Here is an 18066-nt window from a genome sequence, read left to right on the forward strand (position 1 = left end):
TTAACATTTTTAGAAGGTCTCTTTCTATAAGTCTATAATATATAACTAGACTATTGTTGTATGTAAAGTAAATAAGGGTTTTAAAAAGATTAAGAAGCTTAATTTAAAATTAAATTAAAATGCAGACCCCCCCGCACTGGTGGTCAGGACCCACGCAGTGTGAGTGCCACTGAAAATCAGCTTGCGTGCCACCTTCGGCACACGTGCCATAGGTTGCTTACCCCTGGCATAGCTGAAGTCGACGTATCTTATTTCGACCTACCTCCTGTCCTCATGGCGCAGGATCGACGGCCACGGGTACCCCGTCAACTCCGCTTCCGATGCTCGCCCTGGTGGAGTTTGGAGTCGACAGGAGCATGTTTGGGGATCGATATATCGTGTCTAGATGAGATGCAATATATCGATCCCCGATAGATCGATCACTACCCGTCGATCTGGCGGGTAGTCTGGACGTACCCCATAACATACCTGAAGAAACCCTTCTTGTTACTCTTAACATCTCTTGCTAGCTGCAACTCCAAGTGTGATTTGGCCTTCTTGATTTCACTCCTGCATGCCTGAGCAATATTTTTATACTCGTCCCTGGTCATTTGTCCAGTCTCCTACTTCTTGTAAGCTTCTTTTTTGTGTTTAAGATCAGCAAGGATTTCAGTATTATGCCAAGTTGGTTGCTTGCCATATTTACTAGTCTTTCTACACATCGGGATGGTTTGTTCCTGCAACCTTTAAAATACAGCCAGCTCTCCTGGACTCCTTTGCCCCTCACATTATTCTCTCAGGGGATCCCACCCATCAGTTCCCTGAGGGAGTCAAAGTCTGCTTTTCTGAAGTCCAGGGTCCATATTCTACTGCTCTCCTTTCTTCCTTGTGTCAGGATCCTGAACTTGACCATCTCATGGTCACTGCCTCCCAGGTTCCCATCGACTTTTGCTTCCCCTACTAATTCCTCCCGGTTTGTGAGCATCAGGTCAAGAAGAGCTCTGCCTCTAGTTGGTTCCTCCAGCACTTGCACCAGGAAATTGTCCCCTACATTTTCCAAAAACTTCCTGGATTGTCTTTGCACCGCTGTATTGCTCTCCCAGCAGATATCAGGGTGATTAAAGTCTCCAATGAGAACTAGCAGGTTGGCCAGCATCAGGGCACAGGCAGAGAATGGCTCCACCAAGCCACTTCTCCCCAAGTGCTCCCAGCTTACTAAGGGACAACATACCAAGTCTGTTAGCACTGAGGATTCCACCTCCAGTCTTCCGCCAGCCTGGTTTGACTAGAGCAGATCCGGGAGAACAAAAGATCCTAGCAGGGCTTAAAGGGGGACCAAATCAAGTGAGTCTGGAGAAACTAGCCCTGCCTAGTTTTCTGGGGGAAAAGGGGCTGGTAAGGGTTTGTATCTGTGGATGCTCTTAATCTGGAATCAGTGTCCACTCCTCACACAGAATTAAACAGGAATAGCTAGTCCGCTTTCAATTCACCCACTCCCTCAATCCAGTTTAGCGTTCCTGTGTAGACAAGCACCAGATAGACACGTGTGCAGACTGTAAACATCCTTCGTCTCCGATGCATTGAACCTCTTGCTAGCTGCACACTACTTTGGTTTCAGAAAGCTACCTGGGTGTTGTGTATCTCTGGCCACAGGCTCCCAAGGAAGCACCTGCAGGGGAGCATGGTTCATCTGCAGTGCGCTGCCATCTCCACAGGAGAGGTAAAGGTCTGGAGGAGGCCTGGCCCATGAGGGTGAGTGACAAAGTCGGAATTTTCTGTAACAGTTTTATGAAGCCTATGTGTTTCCCCAGTATTTTGCATGGCTCCCCAATGGGGAAGAAAGGACTGCCTGCTCTCAGGGCAGGCTGGCAGACATAGGTATGAATGTCACCTTGCTGTCTGAGCCTGGATGAGTCACAACAACCCCAAATCAATGGCAAATCCAAGAAGAGAATGGCAAACCTGATCACCAGGCCAATGCCACCTAGAGCAGCCAAGGACCCAGAGGGAGATGGATTTCTCCACCTCTCAGCAGGGAAGTTGAGCCGAGACCCCAGCTGGAGAAGAAAGGACTGGAAGGGGAGCTGGGGGAGAAGCGCTGGCTGCTGGAGGAAGCTGGCAGCTCCCACCTGGGAACAGACTGAGGTGGGCAGACAGACAGACAGAACCTGACCCCGGGGCCGGGTACTGGGCTGAGCAGAATGGACTGTGCTTTAACCTCCAGCTCTCTGTGCTAAGCCACACGCTGCCTCTGCTGGCGCCAGGTGACTAATAAACCAACTGCCCTGGGGATGCTGCTCGAGGGTCACTGGAAATGCCGGCTGAGGGGCATCAGTCCTGAGGGGTGGCCAAGGCCCTGCCAGGAGCCTGTCTCAGCTGGACTCGCTGGGCAGAGCTCAGGGGGAAGCAGGAGGGCTGGACCCCAAAGGGTGAGTTTCAGCTGGCGGGAGGCCTTGTGGCCTGCCCTAGAGGAAGAGTGAGAGCCCTGGGGTCTGGCACTTCCTCCAAGAAACTGTTCCAAAGCCGGGGGCACAGCCCCAAGCCTGTGGATCTTTGACAAGGGGGGCACTCAGAGACCAGGCAGCGGGACAGCAGGGCAGCAAGCCCTGCAACTGTGCCAGGACAGGAGACTAGACCCCACAGGCATCCCCTGGCATCTCACGGGTCCCCTGCCTTACCTGGGAGTTGCCAGCTCTTGGGGAGCGCAGGGGATGGGGATACAGGATAGGAAAGCCAGCCCCACCCAGCCCCCTTGCATCTTGCCTGACTCCCAAAATCCTCATACAGCCCCCCCTGGTTACCAGACCTCCCCCCATCTTCCCATCTCCCCTTCCCCGAGTACAAGTCCCCTCGCACCTTCTCATCTCCCCTTCCCCAGGTAACCAGACCTCCCCCACTTTCCCATCTCCCCTGTCCCGGGTACCAGACCTCCCCCACTTTCCCATCTCCCTTCCCCCGGGTACCAGACCCCGCCACTCTCCCACCTCCCTTCTCCCGAGTACCAGACCCCCCCACTTTCCCATCTCCCTTCCCCCGGGTACCAGACCCCCCCACCTTCCCATCTCCCTTTCCTGGGTACCAGACCCCCCCACCTTCCCATCTCCCCTGCCCCTGGTACCAGACCCCCCCCACCTTCCCATCTCCCTTCCCCTGAGTACCAGATCCCCTGCCTCAATTTCTTATCTCCCCTCCTCTGGGTACCAGACTCCCCCTCACCTTCCTCTCTCCGCTCCCCCCCCTTGGTTCCTTCCCCCCACTCACCTGGGTGATGCTGTCACGCATGGTGGGAGAGCGGCCGCGCCGCGTGGTGGTGGTGGCCATGGTGGTGGTGGTCTCCATGATGGTGGTGGACATGTCGGCCAGCAGGGTTGTGGCAGTGGTCTCGGTGGTCATGACGGAGGGCACCTCACCCACCAACCGGAGGTTCCCCTCCACCCACACGTTGGGGTCACTCTCGGCTGCCAGGGACAGCACCTTGAGCCCGTTGTAGTAGAGCCCCGAGATCTGGCCCTGGAAGGGGCGGCCCTGATCCCGGCCTCCGATCTTGATGGCGGCCTGACTGTTAAATATTGTCAGCTGTCGACCTGCCAAGACGGGGTGCAGGGGAGTCAGGGTGGGGAAGGGAGAAAGGGGAGGGATGAGGCCCATAGGGGGAAGGAGGGATGGAGTCACATGGTGGGGGTGGCAGGGGAGGGAAGAATAAACAGACAAAGAAAGATCCTGAGTGAATGGCGGGCCGGGAGAGAAGCAGAGCTCAGCCAGCCAGGGGCTGCAGAAGGCAGGGGTCCCCATGACAGCCCCCCAGCCACTGGCCTGACTGCGGGCCACAGCGATGCCCCTGCCCCACGGTCTCACTTCCTCCTCCCACTTCACTCCCTGCCAGTCACGCACCCCTGCACTGGCTCCTAACGCACCTGCACATGGCTTCGGGCTGTCACACAGCCCTCTCTCTACCCCCAACCACCCATCTTCTTCCATCCCTGCCACCCCCTTCCATGCAATTCCCTCGCTTCCTCCATCCCCAACCACACCCCTTCTTCCATCCCCGCCACCCCCTTCCATGCAATTCCCTCGCTTCCTCCATCCCCAACCACACCCCTTCTTCCATCCCTCCACCCCCTTCCATGCAATTCCCTCATTTCCTCCATCCCCAACCACACCCCTTCTTCCATCCCCGCCACCCCCTTCCATGCAATTCCCTCATTTCCTCCATCCCCAACCACACCCCTTCTTCCATCCCCGCCACCCCCTTCCATGCAATTCCCTCATTTCCTCCATCCCCAACCACACCCCTTCTTCCATCCCCGCCACCCCCTTCCATGCAATTCCCTCGTTTCCTCCATCCCCAACCACACCCCTTCTTCCATCCCCGCCACCCCCTTCCATGCAATTCCCTCGTTTCCTCCATCCCCAACCACACCCCTTCTTCCATGCCCTCAAATCCCTCCACGCCTCTCCCTCCACTCCTTTCCATCCATCCAACCCCCGCCTTCCCTCCATCCTCCTACTGCCCTCCACCCCAACCACACACCCCTTCTTCCATCCCCTCCATCCATCCCTCCTCCATCTGCCCAACTACCCCTTCCATCTATCCACCCCCAATCACCACTTCCCTCCCTCCATCCCCCATTGATCCACCCCCCATCCTCTCCCACATTCCTCCCACCATTATCCCTCCACACCCTCCATGTATCCGTCCCCAGACACATCCTTCCATCCCTCAACCCAATCCCCCCACCTCTCCATCCAAACCTCCCCGCCCCTCCATCTGCCCCCATATCCCTCCATCTCCCACACCTCCACTCATCCAACATCCCTGAACACCCCTCCATCTATATCCCCACACTCTGCATCTATCCACTCCCATTCCACCATTCATCCACCTCCTCCATCCCTATTCCTGCTCCACCCATTCATCCCCATACTCACTCATCTATCTATCTATCTATCTATCTATCTATCTATCTATCTATCTATCTATCTGCCTTCCCTCCCAAACTGCCCCCCTTTCCCTTCCAGACCCTTGGGACCCATTTCTGCATTCACAGCCCCTGCATGGAACAGAGACAGTGAGCGGAGGAGGAGCGAGAGACATGCAGGCACAGAGAGGTGCTGGGCACAACCCAGACATTTGAATTGTTAGATCTCCTCTGGCTGATAATGGGATATGGGGCCCTTCCCCTCTAGGGGGCGCCAGCTCCAATCTGGCCCCACTGCAGGAGATGGAAGGGGGGAATGACTGGCTCATGGGGGCGGGGAATGGGACATGAGGCCCTTCCCCTCTCAGGGTGCTGGCTGTGGTCTGGGCAGCTAATGGGGAAGGAGTGTGTGCGGTGAAGGGGCAGTGTTGGGGCATGAGCTGGTTGGCCCAGGAGTTCACAGCATCAGAGCTGTGCAGCCCCTCCTCCCCCCATGTCAGACAGAAGGCTGCAGTGCAGCTGCCCAGGCTGAGGCGGAAGAAGCCAGACGCACCTGCCCACCTAGAAGACTGTGGGGAGGGCGTGTGTGTGGGGAGGGGCTGGAGAGGGCTGTGTGTCTATGGGGGGATGGGCTGGGGAGGGGTTCATGTCTATGGTGGGAGGGCTCGGGAGGTGTGTGTGGGGAGGGGCTGGAGAGGGGTGTGGGGAGTGGCTGGAGAGGGGTACATGTCTATGGTGGGAGGGACTCGGCAGGTGTGTGTGGGGAGGGGCTGGCGAGAGGTATGTGTCTATGGGGGGAGGGGCTGGGGAGAGGTTTGGGGAGTGGCTGGAGAGGGGTACATGTCTATAGGGGGAGGGGCTGGGGAGGTGTATGTGGGGAGGGGCCTTCGAAGGGTACGTGTCTATGGAGGAGGGGCCAGGGAGGTATGTGTGGGGAGGGGACAGGGAAGGGTACATGTTTATGAGGGGGAGGGGCTGCAGAGGTGTGTGTGGGGAGGAGCTGGAGAGGGGTACATGTCTATGGGGGAGAGGCCGGGGAGGTGTGTGTGGGAAGGAGATGGGGAGGGGTACATGTGTATATGAGGGACTGGGGAGGTGTGTGTGGGGAGGGGTTGGGGAGGGGTATGTGTCTATGGGGAGAGGGGCTGCAGAGGTGTGTGTGGGGAGGGGCTGGAGAGGGGTACGTGGCTATGGGGGGGACAGGCAGGGGAAGAGTTCATGGGGAGGAACTGGAGGGGGGAAGGTGTCTATGGTATAGGGGCTGGTGAGGTGAGTGGAGGGAAGGGCTGGAGAGGGGTATGTATCTATGGGGGGAGGGGCTGGTGAGGGGTATTTGTCTATGAGGGGCAGTGACTGGGGAGGTGTGTGTGGGGACGGGCTGGTGAGGCGTATGTGTCTATGGGGGCCAGGTATGTGGAGAGAGGCTGGTGAGGGGTAAGTGAGTATGAGGGAAGGGGCTGGAGAGGGGTATGTGAGGAGGGACTAGAGAGGGGTATGTGTCTACGGGGGTGGGGCTGGGGAGGTGTGTGTGAGGAGGGGATGGGGAGGAGTATGTGTCTATGAGGGGGAAGGGCTGGGGAAGTGTGTGTGGGGAGGGGCTTGTGAGGGGTACGTGTCTAAAAGGGGGAGGGGCTGGTGAGCTTTGTGTGGGGAAGGACTGGAGAGGGGTACGTGTGTATGGGGGAGGGGCCAGGGAGGTGTGTGTGGGGAAGGGATGGAGAGGGGCACGTGTGTAAGTGGGAGGGACTGGGGAGGTGTGTGTGGGGAGGGTATGGGAAGGGATGTGTCTACGGAGGGAGGGACTGGTGAGATGTGTGTGGAGAGGGGCTGGCGAGGGGTCCATGTCTATGAGGGGGAGGGGCTGGGGAGGTGTGTGTGCAGAGGAGTACTTGTCTATGGAGAGAGGGCCTGGGGAGGTGTGTGTGTGGAGGGGCTGGAGAGGGGTATGTGTCTATGATGGGAAGGGACTGGTGAGGTGTGCGTGGAAAGGGGCTGGTGAGGGGTATGTGTCTAAGGGGAGAGGGGCTGTGAAGGTGTGCATGGGGAGGGCCTGGAGAGTGGTACGTGTCTATGGGGGGAGGGACTGGTGAGGTGTGCGTGGGGAGGGGCTGAGGAGGTGTACGTGTCTATGGAGGAGGGTCTGGGCAGTGTGTTTGGGGAGTGTCTGGGAAGGGGTACTTGTCTATGAGGGGGAGGGGCTGGGGAGATGTGTGTGGGGAGGGGTTCGTGTCTGTGAGGAGAGGGGCTGCAGAGGTGTCTGTGGTGAGGGGATGAAGAGGGGTACGTGTCTATGGTGGGAGGATCTGGGGAGGTGTGTGTGGGGAGGGGCTGGAGAGGGGTATGTGTCTATGGGGGAGGGGCTGAGGAGGTGTGTGGGTGGAGGGACTGGAGAGGGGTACGTGTGTATGTGGGAGGGAATGGGGAGGTGTGTATAGGGAGTGGTTGGAGAGGGGTATGTGTCTATGGGGAGAGGGGCTGTGGAGGTGTGTGTGGGAAGGGGCTGGAGAGGGGTATGTGTCTATGAGGGGAAGGGCTGGGGAAGTGTTCATGGGGAGGAACTGGAGAGCGGAAGGTGTCTATGGTGTAGGGGCTGGTGAGGTGTGTGGGGAGAAGGGCTGGAGAGGGGTATGTATCTATGGGGGGAGGGGCTAGTTGGAGGTATGTATCTATGGGGGCCAGGTGTGTGGAGAGGGGGAGGGCTGTGTGGGGAGGGGCTGGTGAAGGGTATGTGTCCATGGGGGAGGGGTGTATGAAGAGAGGCAGGTGAGGGGTTTGTGTCTCTGCGGGGGAAGAGCTGAGGAAGTGTTCGTGGGGAGGGGCTGGGCCCGTGGGGTGTGGGGAGGGGCTGGAGAGGGGTATGTGTCTATGGGGGTGGGGAGGTGTGTGTGAGGATGGGATGGGGAGGAGTATGTGTCTATGAGGGGGGAAGGGCTTGGGAAGTGTGTGTGGGGAGGGGCTGGAGAGGGGTATGTGTGTATGGGGGGAGGAGCTAGGGAGCTGTGTGTGGGGAGGAGCTGGAGAGGGGTATGTGTGTATGGGGGAGGGGCCAGGGAGGTGTGTGTGGGGAGGGGATGGGAAGGGGTATGTGTGTAAGTGGGAGGCCTGAGGAGGGGAAGGTGTCTATGGGGTAGGGGCTGGTGAGCTGTGTGTGGGGAATGGCTGAGGAGGGGTATATGTTTATGGGAGGAGTGGCTGGTGAGGTGTGCGTGGGGAGGGGCTGGAGAGGGGTACATGTCTATAAGCGGGCAGGGCTTGTGAGCTGTGTGTTGGGAAGGACTGGAGAGGGGTATGTGTTTAGGGGGAGGGCTGTGTGGGGAGGGGCTGGTGAAGGGTATGTGTCCATGGGGGAGGGGTGTATGAAGAGAGGCGGGTGAGGGGTTTGTGTCTCTGCGGGGGAAGAGCTGAGGAAGTGTTCGTGGGGAGGGGCTGGGCCCGTGGGGTGTGGGGATGCAGAGCTGGCTGGAGGAGCAAGGGGGACCCATGAGTGTAAATGGGATCCGGGCCAGGTTGCCCACACTGGGCTGTTACAGGCAGGTGCTAGCTGGGATGTGTTTTGGGGGCTGGGGTGTGGGGGAGCACCAGCAGCTGATCTAAATCTGGGGGCCACATGCGGGGACCGAAGCAGTGCCATCAAATTGATCTGCCTTCCAACCTGCCCCTCCCTCTCATTAGCCACGTCCCAGCTGCCATCCAGGTGGTGCAGAGCAGTTTAGAAAGCAAATCCTGGCCAACTCTCCTCCCCCCCACCCCTTCAAAGACGCCTTTTAAAAAAAGAGAGGAGAGGAGGATTGTTAAAGGGACCTTCTGTTGTGAGCAAAACCGACTCCAGATGGCTCTTACTGAACCGTTATCAGCTGGTTAAGGCTCTGACTTTACAACAGCTTCAGCTTTGGATGAATACTCTGGAAATCGGCAGGTTTTTAACCCTCTGAGTTTCAGCTTCTTGGGTTTTTTTAGAAAACAGGATTATTTTTGTTTTAATTTTCTTTTGCTTGGGGTTAAGAAATCGGCACCCAACTGCTCGGACTCCTGCCAGTCATTTGTTTTTCCCTGAGTTTGGGGGGGTTTAGCGCGTTAATTAGTTTTCACTCTCGTTAGATGGATTTTTTGGTTTGTTTGTTGCTTATTTAAAGAGCTTATTTGTTATGTGGTTTATTTGCCACCTGGATTTTTTTAAGGGCCTACACCCGGATGTGTGTATACACACACAATACTGCCCTGTGTTAAATTTGTCTTGGATTCCTTCCCCACACCCAAACCCCCTGTGATTGCTCTGGTGGGAGGTGTGAGGCCTGGCAAAGTTGTGAGGCTTGTGAAGGCTGAGGGTTAACAAACTCATGCCGCTTGCAAACAGAGCCTCACCAAACTTGTCACGCTTGTGAACACTGATGATCACCAACCTCAGGACACTTGTGAAAAGGGGAAGCATCAGCTCATCTGTGAGGCATGAGACCCTTGTGGCAAATGCACATTTGTTGGGGCTTAGTTTAAATCCAGCTGACTTGCCAGCAGAAGGGTTTGTTTGTGTGTGTGTGTCTCAGGGGAATGAGCAAGCCAGCCTAATGGAGCAGCTGGTGCTACCACACTGGCTGAAAAGCCTCCAGGGAAGCATTATTCTGAGGCGGACCTGCTTGCTTCTCTGCTATCCTCATCTCTTCCTGTGTTTTATCCCTCAGGGACGCTGGTACAGACGATCTGTCCCGAGATGCTTGCTCCTTATCCCGCGTGGGCAGCGCCCCTGTGCCCAGCGACCCAGTCTGATCTCCCAAACATCAGCAGTGCCGAAAGTCAGGCCTCTGAGGAAGTGGGGCAGGGGCTCACCAGAGCAGGGGTCTCCCCTCTCAGTCAGGGCTGATGACAGAAGTTCAAGTGGCAAGCCGTGAAGCTGAACAACAGTGGATCCCTGCTTGGAATCATCCACAAGCTGGGGCATTTCTCCCAATCTCTGGACACCTGGTTTGAGCATGGGTTGGGGCTGCACAGCTGGGTTCAGGCTGCAGCAGCAGAGCCACCCAGGGCACAGGCCAGAAATCAAGAGCGGGAAGTTAGTGCTGTCTGATTTAATCTTAGTCCCAGAAAAGGGTGGCCTGGGGGAACTAGGCTGCCCACAAAGGCGTCTCCACACAAACCGACAGGCAGGGGGGCATGGAGCACTGCTCCCAGGGGAGAGGGCTGGTCTCTTCCCAGTGCCTTTCTCCTGGTAGCAGAGACCAAAGCCCACCCCAGAGTTTGCACTGCCAGACTGGGCTCTGGTTAGTGCGGCGAGTTGAAAGGCCGGGCCTACTGTGAGTGCAGCAGGCACCAGGCCGGGACAAGGTTGGGGATGCCTTGGTGCTGAAGGGGTAGTTGAGCTGCTGCCTAGGAGTGTGTGTGGGGAGACATGGGTCAGCCAGATGAATTGACTAGTGAATGAGATAATAGATAAACAGAGAGGTGTGTATGGGGGATGGATGGATGGATGGTTGCATGTGAGGACGGATGGATGAATGGGGATGTGTGGGGATGGATGGAGGGATATGTGGGGAAAGAAGGAAGGAAGGGTGTATGTGGGGACAGAGGGATGGATGGGTGTGTCGGGGTGATGGATGGATGGGAGGGTGGGCGTGTGGACGGATGAAAGGAAAGAAGTGTGTGGAGACAGATGGAAGGGTGTGTGTGAGGATGGAGGGATAGATGGGGGTGTGAGGATGGAAGGAAGGAAGGGAGTGTGGGGGGACGGACGGATGGATGGGGGTATGTGGGTTTGGAGGGATGGATGGGGGTGTGTGGGGATGGATGGATGGAAGGGGGTGTATGGGGATGGAAGGGTGTGTGTGCGGACAGATTAATGAATGTGTGGGGGGAGGATGGGGGGGTGTGGGGATGGAAGGAAGGAAGGGTGTGTGTGGGGATGGATGGATGGATGGGCACGTGGGGGGATGGATGGGGGTGTTTTGGAATGGAGGGGTGTGTGGGGGATGGAAGAAAGGAAGAGGGTGTGAGGACAGATGGATGGGTGTGTAGGGGGATGGATGGATGGTGGTGTGTGGGGATGTAAGAAAGGAAGGGGGTATGGGATATGGATGGATGGGGTGTGTGAGGATGGAAGGAAGGGTGTGTGGGGGGATGAATTGATGGATGGGTGTGTGTGTGGGGAAGGAAGGAAGGTGGTGTGGGGGCTGGATAGATGGATGGGGGTGTGTGGGGATGGACTGATGGATGGGCGTGTGTGGAGGATGGATGGGTGGAAGGGGATGTGGGGACTGATGGAAGGGTGTGTAGGGATGGATGGATGGATGGCAGTGTGTGAGGATGGAAGGAAGAAAAAGGGGGTGTGGGGACGAATGGATGGATGGGGGTTTGTGGGAACGGATGGATGGGGGTCTGTATGGATGGATAGTGTGTGGGGATGGATGGATGGTGTGTGGGGATGGACGGAAGAAAGGAAGGGGGTGTGGGGGATGGATGTGTGTGAGGATGGAGGGATGGGGGTGTGTGGGGACGAATGGATGGAAGGGGGTGTGGGGATGAATGGATGGAAGGGGGTGTGTGGAGATGGATGGAAGGGGGTGTATGGGGACGGATGGATGGGGGGCTTTTGGTATGGATGGATGGGGTGTGGGGATGGAATAAAGGAAGGGGGTGTGGTTGATGGATGGAATAAAGGAAGGGGGCGTGGGGGATGGATGGATGGTGTTGTGTGAGGATGGAAGGAAGGAAGGGTGTGGGAGGACGAATTGATGGATGGGTGTGTGTATGGGAATGGAAGGAAGGAAGGTGTTATGGGGGCTGGATAGATGGGTGAGGGTGTATGGGGATGGATTGATGGATGGGTGTGGGGGGGATGGATGGGTCGAAGGGTGTGTGGGGACAGATGGATAGATGGGAGTGTGTGAGGATGGAAGGAAGAAAGGGGCTGTGGGGATGGATGCATGGGGGTGTGTGTGGGGGGATAGAGAGATGGATGGAGTGTGTGGGGATGGAAGGAAGGGGGTGTGGGGATGAATGGATGGATGGGGTGTGTGGGGACGGAAGGAAGGAAGGGCGTGTGGGGACGGATGGATGGGGGGTCTGTTGGTATGGATGGATGGCGTGTGGGGATGGACGGAAGAAAGGAAGGGGCTGTGGGGGATGGAAGGAAGGAAGGGTGGGTGTGGGGACAGATGGATGGGTGTGTGTGGAGAAGGACGGATGGATGGATGTGTGTGTGTGGGGGGGGGAATGGAAGGAAGGAAGGCGGTGTGGGGTCCGGATAGATGGATGGGGGGGTGTGGGGGATGGAAGGAAGGAAGGAGGATGTGGGGATGGATTGATGGACGGGTGGATGGGGGTGTGTGGGGATGGATTGATGGACGGGTGTGTGGGGGGATGGATGGGTGGAAGGGTATGTGGGGACGGATGGAGGGATGAGGATGTGGAGGGGATGGAGAGATGGATGGGGGTGTGTGGGGACGAATGGATGGATGGGTGTGTGTGTGTGTGTGACGGATGGAAGGGGGTGTGTGGGGACGGATGGATGGGGGTCTGTTGGGATGAATGGATTGGGTTTGGGGATGGATGGATGGGAGTGTGGGGATGGATAGAAGAAAGGAAGGGTGTGTGGATGATGGATGGATGGGGGTGTGTGGGGATAGAAGAAAGGGAGGGGAGGTGGGGGACGGATGGATGGGAGTGTGTGGGGATGGAGGGATGTATGTGGGGATGGAAGGAAGGAAGGGAGTGTGGGGGACAGATGGATAGATGGGGGGTGGGGATGGAAGAAAGGAAGGGGTGTGGGAAACAGAGGGCTGGATGTGTGTGGGGATGGAGAGATGAGGGTGTGTGAGGATGGAAGGAAGGAAGGGGGCTTGGGGGACAGACGGATGGGGGTGTGTGGGGATGGAAGAAAGGAAGGGGGCGTGGGGGACAGACGGATGGGTGTGTGCGGGGAAGGAAGGGGGAGTGTTGGACGGATGGAAGGAAGATGGTGTGGGGGACGGATGGAAGGAAGGGGGTGTACGGGGATGGAAGGAAGGAAGGGGGAGTGTTGGACAGATGGATGGATAGGGGTGTGCAGGGATGGAAGGAAGGGGGTGTAGGGGACGGATGGATGGATTTGGGGAGTGTGGGAATGGAAGAAAGGAAGGGGTGTGGGGGACGGATGGATGGGGGTGTGCAGGAAAGGAAGGAAGGGTGTGTGCGGGGATGGAAGGAAGGAAAGGGGAGTGTTGGACAGATGGATGGATGGGGGTGTGCGGGGATGGAAGGAAGGGGGTGTAGGGGACGGATGGATGGATTGGGGGGGTGTGCGGGAAAGGAAGGAAAGGGGTGTGGGGGACGGGTGGATGGGGGTGTGTGGAAGGAAGGAAGGAAGGAAGGAAGGAAGGGGGAGTGTTGGATGGATTGATGGGGGTGTCCGGGAAAGGAAGGAAGTGGGTGTGCGGGGACGGATGGAAGGAAGGGGGTGTAGGGGACGGATGGATGGGGGGGTGGGGAAGGAAGGAAGGGGGTGTGGGGGACGGATGGATGGATGGGGGTGTGTGGGGATGGAAGGAAGGGGGTGTAGGGGATGGATGGATGGGGGATGTGCGGAAGGAAGGAAGGGGGAGTGTTGGAAAGATGAATGGATGGGGGTGTGCGGGAAAGGAAGGAAGGGGGTGTGGGGGACGGATGGATGGATGGGGGTGTGCGGGGACGGATGGATGGGGGGCGTGGGGGACGGATGGATGGATTGGGGGTGTGTGTGGGAAAGGAAGGAAGGAAGGAGGTGTGGGGGATGCATGGATGGGGGTGTGCGGGAAAGGAAGGAAGGGAGTATGCGGGGATGGATGGAAGGAAGGGGGTGTAGGGGATGGATGGATGGGTGTGTGCGGGGCGGATGGATGGGGGGCGTGGGGGACGGATGGATGGATTGGGGGGGTGTGGGAAAGGAAGGAAGGAAGGAGGTGTGGGGGATGCATGGATGGGGGTGTGCGGGAAAGGAAGGAAGGGGGTATGCGGGGATGGATGGAAGGAAGGGGGTGTAGGGGATGGATGGATGGGTGTGTGTGTAGGGGCTGGACAGCTGGAGATAGAAAACACCATTGCAGGTGTTGCCAGCACCCCTCTGCCTGGCAGGCGAAGCTCCCTCAAAGTTGGTGGCTTCTGTGCCCCACCTCGTTGTTCAGAAGTGAATTTGCAGAGAAGCAGCCTCCCATGAGCCCTTGGGCTGAACCAAGAGGAGAAGGGCGCGGACGACGTGCAGATCTCAAGCCTGGACTGTTTGGAGCTTTCAGGGATGAGGTTTGGAGCCAGTTCTGACCTGAGCTGGCTTGGTCGGTGCTGCCCTTGGCTGTCCAAATGGACCCATGCTAATCTTAAAAGGAGGAAGAGCTGGCAGGGAAGGAGGCACATCCCCTCTCCAAATGAGGGTTGTCTGACTGCGTTATAACAGGGTGGGCTCTTCCCAAGGGGTGAGCAGCTTGGGACCCTGTTATGAGAGTGCCCTGAGAGATGCCTGTACTTATGCAGCTAGTTAATGTGCCAGTAGGTGGTGCTCAAGAACCCACTGCATCGTTCATGTTGCCAAGCGATCGAAGTTGTTCTAAGTGGGGTGTCAGGAGGAAGAGGTCGTTGCTTTGATGTGGCTGAGCGAGGGCCCACTCAAGGGCCACGTGTGCTCTCCTTCCACAGGAATGCCAAGCTCCACTGCAGCACTTTCAAAGTGTGTTACATTTTACAGATGGGGAAACCAAGGAACGGAAAGGCAGACTTGCCCAAAGTCGCCCAGCAGCAGAGCCAGGAATAGAATCCAGGTGTCCTGAACACCAGTTCTGTGCTCTCCACCAGGCCACAGCCGGGGTGGGAGCCCAAGAAGACACTTGGTTAATGGTATGCCTAGCTGCTCCAGGCTTCATGCCTCATCTCTTGGCTGGCAGGTTAGAGGATCAAACAGCTGGCTGGGAAGGGACAGAGTGTTCGGGAGCTCAGTGATTTTTTGCGGGAGGATCAAAGCATGTTACTCTAACCCTTCCAGATCCAGCACTGAAACGAAGGGACAATATTTAAAAACAGCAGGATTTTCCATCCTGCAAAATGATGTGAGATTTTGACTATTTTTGCCATCCTGTGTCAGACCAAAAAGCCAAAATTTCCAACTTTTCCCGGAATGAAATACCCTCGAAGTCGCTTACAATGGCACTCAACAAGCTGGTTGATGAAATGGCATTTGGCTGAGCAACTCCAGGGAGCAGGTGATCAGCCCTGATCCAGAGGAAATTTTCCACATTCAGAGCCCAACCCCGAAAGATGCTGCTGCCCCTGTTGTTCTGAGGGGGCATGGATGGGGGTGTGTGGGGATGTGCCAATCTAGGGGAAACTCCTTTTCCTCACACCCACCCATGCTCGCAGTGAGGCCGGGTGACTGCCAGCCCCCACCTGATTGACCTTTAAATCTCTGGCCCCTCCAGTGCAGCCCGTTAGAGCTTTAACCCTTTGAGCACTGATGCCGAGTCTTACAAGTAGGCATGGCAGGACACTGCGACAGCATGGCAGGTGATGACCTCCTTCATGGCCACCCCTCACTGGCCCCTGAAAGCCAGCCAAAGTCTTGAATGTTGGGAGCCTGACTCAAGGGGCTTCTCCAAAATAGCTCAAAGCCCATTGCGGGAGCGGGGAGAAATCGGACTCCTTTATTTCAGATCTAAAGGAGATCTAAGCTTTGGAAGAATCCTGCTCTGATTTGTGGGTGCCGATCCCTTGGAAATCCAGCCCCAGGATGGTTGGGAAGTTACGATCCACTTCCATCACAAGGCTGTTCAATGCTTAAAGAGCTCACAAAGTCTCCTGCTGCAGGGACCATCTGCAAATGCAGGAGGCACCCGAACTCCTGTGGCAGCTTTCCAACCTTGGGGACCTTGTGTTTGTGAGATGGCCTTTTCAAATTCACCTGGTCCCCAGCACACATCTCTTACACTCAGTCATCAAAGGGCTAAAGTGACACTGTTGGTTAGATCCCCTCCTGAGACATAGCTCTCAGCTGTGGTGTTTTCAGCCAAGATGATTGAGACACTTGATTCCCATTCGTTTAGAGGGGAATCTGAATGTCTCGACACCTCGGGCATCTTTGCAATGCTCAGCGTTGGTGTTAAAAATAAACCCAAGCTAAAAAAAAACAAAAAAAAACTTGCTGGAGTATTTATGGGATAATTATTATTTTTGAAGGATTCCACTGCAAACAGTGGGCTCAATTTGTCTTTCGCTTACACTAGTATAAAAGAGTATTAGATCTCAGCGGTGACAACTCTCGGAATATTATCATAGCTGGTGTTTTTCCTGAAAGCCCCAGCTCCAGGAATCATGGGATTAGGTGAGAATTTCTGTTCTCTTTAAAAAAAAAGTTTTAACACTTCCTGTTTTATTTATTACCTAGTTTCCCTCCACAGATCTCAAAGCGTTTTACAAAGGAGGGTCTTATCCCCATTTTACAGAAGGGGAAACTGAGGCACAGCCGGCCAGTGGCAGAGCTGGGAGGTGAACCCAGACACCCTGAGTCCCAGTCCAGTGCTCTGCCCAGTAGGACACACTGCCTTGTTGCTGGAAAATGTGAGTCCTAGAGACTCAAAATGCAGAAGGCAAAAGAAGAAGAATCCCAGATTTCTCCTTTTAAAAAATGTGATGATTTCTAAGCCAATCTCATGATTTCTGACTCCACCCCAAGCTGGTAATACTGCATTTTGGCATCACAATAAGCAGCCAGATTTTGAAAAGAACTGAGAACATTGGACTCAGATTGGGAGCTCTATGAGGCAGGGACTGTCTCTTGGCTGTGTGTTTGTACACTGCCTAGTGCAGTGGCCTCCTGGTCCATGACCAGGGGCTCTTAGGTGCTACAGCAGTACAAATATTTCATAGGTTGATGGCTTTCAAGGCCAGAAGGGACCATTAGATCATCTCTGCTGCCTTGTCTAACACAGGCAGAGAATGTCGCCAAGCTAACCCTGCAAAATCCCAATCACTTGGGTTTGACTAAAGCATCTTCCAGAGAGGCAGCCATCCTGCCCTGGGGCGTTTGTTCCAATGGTTAATTGCTCACCCTGGTCAAAATGTGCATCTTGTTTCTCAATGGAATGTGTCTGGCTTTAATTTCCAGACATTGGTTCTGCCTCTTTCCACTAGGTTAAAGTACCCAGGATTTTCTCCCAGTAAACCATAACCAAGTCACTTCTTCCTCTTCTTTTGGATCAGCTAAACAGATTGAGCTCTTAAAATCTCTCACTCTCCAGCACTTTTTCCTCCGCCCACATATAATTTTTGCTGCTCTTCTCTGCACCCTCTTCACTTTTGCCATCATCTTTTGTCAAAGGAGGGCACCAGAACCGGACACAGGATTCATAGAATCATAGAATCATAGAATCTCAGGGTTGGAAGGGACCTCAGGAGGTCATCTAGTCCAACCCCCTGCTCAAAGCAGGACCAAACCCAACTAAATCATCCCAGCCAGGGCTTTGTCAAGCCTGACCTTAAAAACCTCTAAGGAAGTGATTCCTGATCACTGCAAACAAAGTCAACGGCATTTCACTGGTGTAAATGAGAGGAAAACTGGGCCCAAGATAACAAAAGATAACCCAGTGATCTGACCCTGTTGCTCTTTCCTAACCCCAAATGTTGCAGCCTTGGGCTAGCCCTGAAGGTGAAAGTCACTAAAAACAATAGTGAAACTAACTAGAGATGCAGGCTTGAAACTGACCAGTCTCATTTCATTGATTGAAGTGCCAAGTAAAAAAAAGTTAACCGTAGGGCATCAATGATGAAATCAGATATAAGAAATATAGCTCCTCGCTCCCCCCGGCAAGAGTTAAGAATGTGCTGCAGAAGTGGGAGATTTAATCTTTTCTTTAGACGCTATAGTGTCCATTTAAGCACAGATCTGATGAACCCCCTCTTGCCTGATTTCTTTTTAAAAACAACCCATCCCAAAGGCTTTTAAAATAATAATAAAAAAAGTGTGGTTTAGTCCTAAAGGGTGAAATTCACCCTTGCTCATGCATCACTTAAATCCAATTGAGTGGAGCAGAAGTCTTATGCTGGATTTCTGCACCAGGGGGAATTTTGCTCACAAAGCAACTTGAATTGGCAGAAGTTTCCATTCCACTTGGACTGGTACCTCAGCTGGTGTAAACTGCCATAGATCCATTTACATCAGCTGAGGGTCAGAGTTTAAAACTTGATA

The 18066-nt window shown here is 55.3% G+C and overlaps 1 protein-coding gene across 3 annotated transcripts in view; it reads right to left on the minus strand.

Moving 5' to 3' along the window:
- The window catches only part of NRXN2 (neurexin 2), a 369827-nt gene that overhangs the window by 36681 nt on the left and 315080 nt on the right, over positions 1-18066 (minus strand). For all 3 annotated transcript variants that reach the window (XM_045024465.1, XM_045024467.1, XM_045024466.1), the window contains one exon: positions 3241-3563. In XM_045024465.1, coding sequence (XP_044880400.1) covers positions 3241-3563 — 323 coding nt within the window. The remainder of the gene's footprint in view (positions 1-3240; positions 3564-18066) is intronic.

This window comes from Mauremys mutica, chromosome 7 (genome assembly GCF_020497125.1).
Source record: "Mauremys mutica isolate MM-2020 ecotype Southern chromosome 7, ASM2049712v1, whole genome shotgun sequence".
NCBI lineage: Eukaryota > Metazoa > Chordata > Testudines > Geoemydidae > Mauremys > Mauremys mutica.